We start from the raw sequence: 5020 nt of genomic DNA, 5'->3' as shown, positions 1-5020 counted from the left end.
CGATTCCGGTCAAGGGCATGTACCTGGGTTGCGGGCACATCCCCAGTGGGAGATGTGCAGGAGGCAGCTGATCGATGTTTCTCTCTCATCGATGTTTCTAACTCTCTATTTCTCTCCCTTCCTCTCTGTAAAAAAATCAATAAAATATATTTAAAAAAATAAAATTAAAATTAAAAAAAAGAAGTGATGTGAGAGATTTTCTCCCCAGAATCATTTGCATATACAAGGAGATATAAATATGATGACATCGGTGCACACAGAGCTGCTGCAGTCTCCCCGACCTGGGTGCTCTACCCCAGTAAGAGACAAAGGCAGGGGGAAGACGTTTGAGTAACCACTTCACGACCCCACCCTCTTTCCTGAGAGTAGAAACTGGAGTAGAGAAAAGCTGGATTCAGGACATAGACTCAAGGGAATGAGCTGAAAGATGTCATTTATTACTCCCTGTTCTTCCCACCAAACCTGAGCGCCTGCCAAGTCCTGAGACAGCTCCACTCAGTCTGTGTCCGAGAGCTGAAACTGGTCTTCTTTTCCATCCCTCACCGCAGTACCCGACTCTCTTTCTACATGAGAATTCTATGCGTAGAGTTCTGGTGGGAGACCACGCCCCTCCATAAAAGAGGGAAACCCACCTCCCCCAACATTCCTGCGTCTGCACACAGCATGCGGCTCCACCAGTCAGGCGACCACATGCCGAACTCTGGCTCAGGACGTGGTGACAGACGGGCTGGGGCCTTGCAGAGTTCACTGGCAGGGGAGGCGGGAGCCGCAGAGGCACAGTCCTAGCCCCGGCCCAGGGGCAGGTCAGGGGGCTCGGCAGTGTGAGCAGTGGCGTCTGTGCCAGCAGTGGGCAGTGGCCGCGTGGGCCCGACCTGGGCGGCACTGCAGACCCCTTCCTGGCTGTGCAGCCTCAAGCCTGACCTGTGGCTTTCCCCCAAACACCGTCAGACACAATATCATGTCTATGGTACTCCATGTCTAAACTAGAAAAAAATGGGATTGCAGTATTGGCACCAAGAAACCAGCCTGGGGAGCAGTTCCAGAGAGCAGACACCCCTCGATCTCACTGCGCTGACCCACAGCCCGCTTACAGGCTGCCCCCTGACTCTGCCCCACGGTGAGAATGGCATGTAATACCCAACTCCATGTCTCATAGTTGACAATGTACGTCTTCCCTTTTCTTTCTGAGGAAAAAATAGGCCTTCAAATGTGGATTTGAGACGCACACACACACACACACACACACCCCGCCCCAAGCTGTCACTGACCTCAGTGGTTCCCAGTCCAACAGCCCCATCAACCCTTCATGACAGTAAGTGAACAAAGTCACATCCAGAGTCTCACTTTAATACGGAGTAAGAAGTTGCAGCTCAGAGCACCAGGAAGTCAAGACAGGGATGTGGAGGGCCCAGCCTGGCCTCTGCTGGACAGAAAAGTGTGGGGAGGAGGCGCGGGGCCACAGGTGTGCCAGCCTCCCAATTAGAGGTTCTTTATATGCATACTAGTGGCCCCCATAGACAGGAGACTAAAGGAGGAACTATGGGGGGTGCATGAACCCGTGCACGTGGAAAGGAAATTAATTAGAAGGTGGCCGATGCAGGACTGGGAGATGGGCGGGACACGCCTGGAGCCAACCTCCCACGGTCCCTCCCAGGCCAGCCACACCTGGGGTGGCTCCGTGGCTCGAAAGGCAGCTGTGGAGTGAGCGGGGTCCCTCCGGCAGGTGGGGTCCCTTGGCCTGGTCTGCGGGGATCAGGCTGAAACCGGCTCTCAATATCCCCCGAGGGGTCCCAGAATGCGAGAGGGCACTCTGCAAAGTTGCTGTCATACAGGGTGTGGAACGCAAACACAAGTGTGCAGTAAACCAGATTCAGGTCGACAGTGCCCCAGCAACAACATAACCCAAGGTGGACTCTTGCAGCCCTGGGAGGAATCCGCCTCCCTCCTCTCTGGTTTCAGGGTGCATCACCTGAGAACCACCGCTGCCAAGTCACTGCAGCTCAGCAGCTCCTGCGTTGAGCGTCTGCTCCCTGGTGGTCACTGCGCAGACAGTGGGAAGGACACTTAGCATATTAGCCTATTATATATAGAGATTGATTTCAGACAGGAAGGGAGAGGGAGGTGAGATAGAAGCATCAATGATGAGAGAGAATCATTGACCTGCTGCCTCCTGCAGGCCCCCCACTGAGGATCAAGCCTGTAACCTGGGCATGTGCCCTGACCAGGAATCAAACCCTGACCTCCTGGTTCAACAAAATTTTTAAAAAAAATTTTTAAGTATTATTTTATTTTATTGTTGACAATATTACAGATGTCTCCCGTTTTCTCTCTTTTTGTCCCCATCCACACAACCTCCAGCCCACTCCAGGTCTTCCCCATGCTGTTGTCTGTGTCCATGTCCCCTCTCCCCCCAACCCCTCCTGAGATCTGTTATTCTGTTCCCTGCTTCCATACCTCTGGCCTTATTATGTTTGTCAGTATATTTTGTTCTTTAGATTCCATTTATACTGGGGATCGATCCTGTAACCCAGGCATGTGCCCTTCAGTCCACAGACCGACGCTCTATCCACTGAGCCAAACTGGCTAGGGCTAAGCAGAGGTTCTTTTTTTTTTTTTTTAATATATTTTATTGATTTTTTAAAGAGAGGAAGAGAGAGGAATAGAGAGAAACATGAATCAGGGGCCTCCTACTGGGGATGTGCATGCAACCAAGGTACATGCCCTTGACTAGAATCGAACCTGGGACCTTTCAGTCTGTAGACCGACGCTCTATCCACTGAGCCAAACTGGCTTGGGCTAAGCAGAGGTTCTTGAGGCAAGAAGTGGGGGCCTCAGCGAATCTTTCATTACTCAGTCCCCACAAGGCACATGCCTCACGCTGTAGAAGAAAATAATCATGAGCAAATTCAGGTCAGTTGCTGTAACTGGTGACATTCTCCAAAGTCCACTTCATGCTCAAAATGTCCCAGAGAAATCCTATTACCCAGCCCCCCCCTCTGCCCAACCCCTCCCCACATCAGGGTCTCACCTTTAGAAGCCTTGAGAAGCACATCAGAGCCCCAGGAACTGTCACCTCCTGGGGTAGAACAAGACAGGATGTGGTCAGAGCCCCCAGGACAGGAGACTAAGGAGGAACTGTGGGGGTGAGGTCCCCCACGGGCTCCCGTCTGCACTGTCACAGGGTCTCAGGGGTCACCTCTCCATACTCACTGGCAGTCTGAGCGTAGCTCCCTCCTTTTCCACCTGCGGGAAGCAAACACCCTGTGAGACCAGGGAGGAGGCAGGGCCATGAGGTCCTAAAGGAAGCCCTAGTCTTGGGCCCCAGAGAAGTTTCCAGAACTGTGACCACAGACCCAGGGCAGGATCAGGAAACCTGAGGAAAGTACACATGTGGGGACTGGACCAACTGCCCTCCTGGAGGTCTGTCCCTGCAGGGACCTTCCACTCTGACCTCCTGGGAATCACCAGGTGAGGAATCTGTGCCTCATTTTCACACGTGCCTCACTAAGGAGTTAGTGTGAGCAAACAGGGCCCCACACTGGGCAAGCACATGTGTGGGGCTGGTGCTTCCCATGAATGAAGTGGGACACACTTCTTCCTGGGCTTGAACCCCTCACTGGGACAAGAGACTCAGACCCACCCTTCCCCACCTGAGCGCCTCCTCCCCCACATCACAGCTCCAGCCACAGCTCCCAGCAGAACCAGGCCCCCAGCGATGCCCATGATGATGAAGATGAAGATCTGAGGAGGCGGCTCTGGGAAGAGAAGGGAAGGGGAGGTGAGGGCCCTGACCCCAGGCCTCAGCCCCGATCCCACTGAGGTCCCCCAGGGCCCCTGCTTCTCTGAGAAGAGGCTCTGTGCCCATGCCCCTCCTCACCCCATCTCAGGGTCAGGGGCTCGGGCAGCCCCTCGTGATGCACATGGCACGTGTATCTCTGCTCCTCTCCAGGGGGCACCCCCACGGCCGCCCACTTCTGGAAGGTCCCGTCCCCCGCAGGCCTGGTCTCCACCAGCTCCAAGTCCTGGATCTGCTCCTCCCCATCACGCTGCCAGGTCAGGCTGATGTCCGCAGGGTAGAAGCCCAGCGCCCAGCACCTCAGGGTGACCTCCCGGGCAGAGACGGGGTGGTGGGTCACGTGTGCCTTTGGAGGCTCTGAGGGGAGGGGAGGATATTCAGGAACTTGGCATCCGCCATGGGACACTCCAGCAGCGCTCATGTGACCATCCTGAGAGTGGACAGCACACCTGGGGTGGGGAAGGGAGCACACACCAGCCTGGACTGAGGCAGCTGGAGTGATCTCCTAGTCTTCAGAAAGCTCTAGAATCAGAGTGACACAGCCCAGGGCAGGAGGCAGGTCTCTGAGGGGAGAAAAGGGATTTCTGGTCCTGACGTGGGTGGAGGCCACATGACTCAGAAAAGCCGAGGTCAGACCTCGGACACAGTGGGCGAGGGGCAGCGAGCAAGGCCTGAGAGAGAAGGCCCCCGAGGGTCCCAGAGCCTCCGCAGGGCCCATGGGAAGCCTGACCGATTATTTCAGGGGTGGTCCCCCTCCTTCCCCGGAGAGACCTCACCCTAACTGTCGGGGAGAGAAGGGTGGGAGCTCCCTGCTGCCGGATGACCGTCTCCCCACGCAAGGAGGGCCTTGTTTGGAGGCTGACCCCATATCCTCCTCTCCTCTTTGCAGGCCCCAGCCCGAGGGGAGAGGGAGGCCCTTCGCCCCTGGTACCCCTGGTACCTGCGCGCTGCAGAATGTCCTTTCCTTTCTCCAGGTATCTGCGGAGCCACTCCATGCACACCCTCTCCAGGTAGTTCCTCTGCACCTCCGCCTCATCCACAGCCTCGTATCTGCGCCGGGAGAGCTGAGCCGCCTCGTTGGCCGCGGTCCAGGAGCGCAGGTCCTCGTTCAGGGCGATGTAGTCGGCGCCGTCGTAAGCAAACTGGTCATAGCCGCGGAGGAAGCTCCCGTCTGACCCCATTTCGCAGCCATACATCCACTGGAAGGTGTGAGACCCTGACCCC

General features: G+C 55.9%; 1 protein-coding gene across 1 annotated transcript in view; it reads right to left on the bottom strand.

Moving 5' to 3' along the window:
* Window positions 1–2721: 2721 nt before the first annotated feature.
* The window catches only part of LOC102249981 (saoe class I histocompatibility antigen, A alpha chain), a 3149-nt gene continuing 850 nt past the window's right edge, over window positions 2722–5020 (bottom strand). The window contains exons 2-7 of the mRNA XM_005859898.2: window positions 4737–5018; window positions 3878–4153; window positions 3651–3755; window positions 3211–3243; window positions 3029–3076; window positions 2722–2878 (exon numbers count right to left, since the gene is read on the bottom strand). Coding sequence (XP_005859960.2) covers window positions 2874–2878; window positions 3029–3076; window positions 3211–3243; window positions 3651–3755; window positions 3878–4153; window positions 4737–5018 — 749 coding nt within the window. The 3' untranslated portion in view covers window positions 2722–2873. The remainder of the gene's footprint in view (window positions 2879–3028; window positions 3077–3210; window positions 3244–3650; window positions 3756–3877; window positions 4154–4736; window positions 5019–5020) is intronic.

Source organism: Myotis brandtii, unplaced genomic scaffold, assembly GCF_000412655.1.
Source record: "Myotis brandtii unplaced genomic scaffold, ASM41265v1 scaffold130, whole genome shotgun sequence".
In the NCBI taxonomy this organism is placed as follows: domain Eukaryota; kingdom Metazoa; phylum Chordata; class Mammalia; order Chiroptera; family Vespertilionidae; genus Myotis; species Myotis brandtii.
The sequence above is the reverse complement of the archived record's forward strand: the minus strand, read 5'-3'. Positions and strand labels throughout refer to the sequence as shown.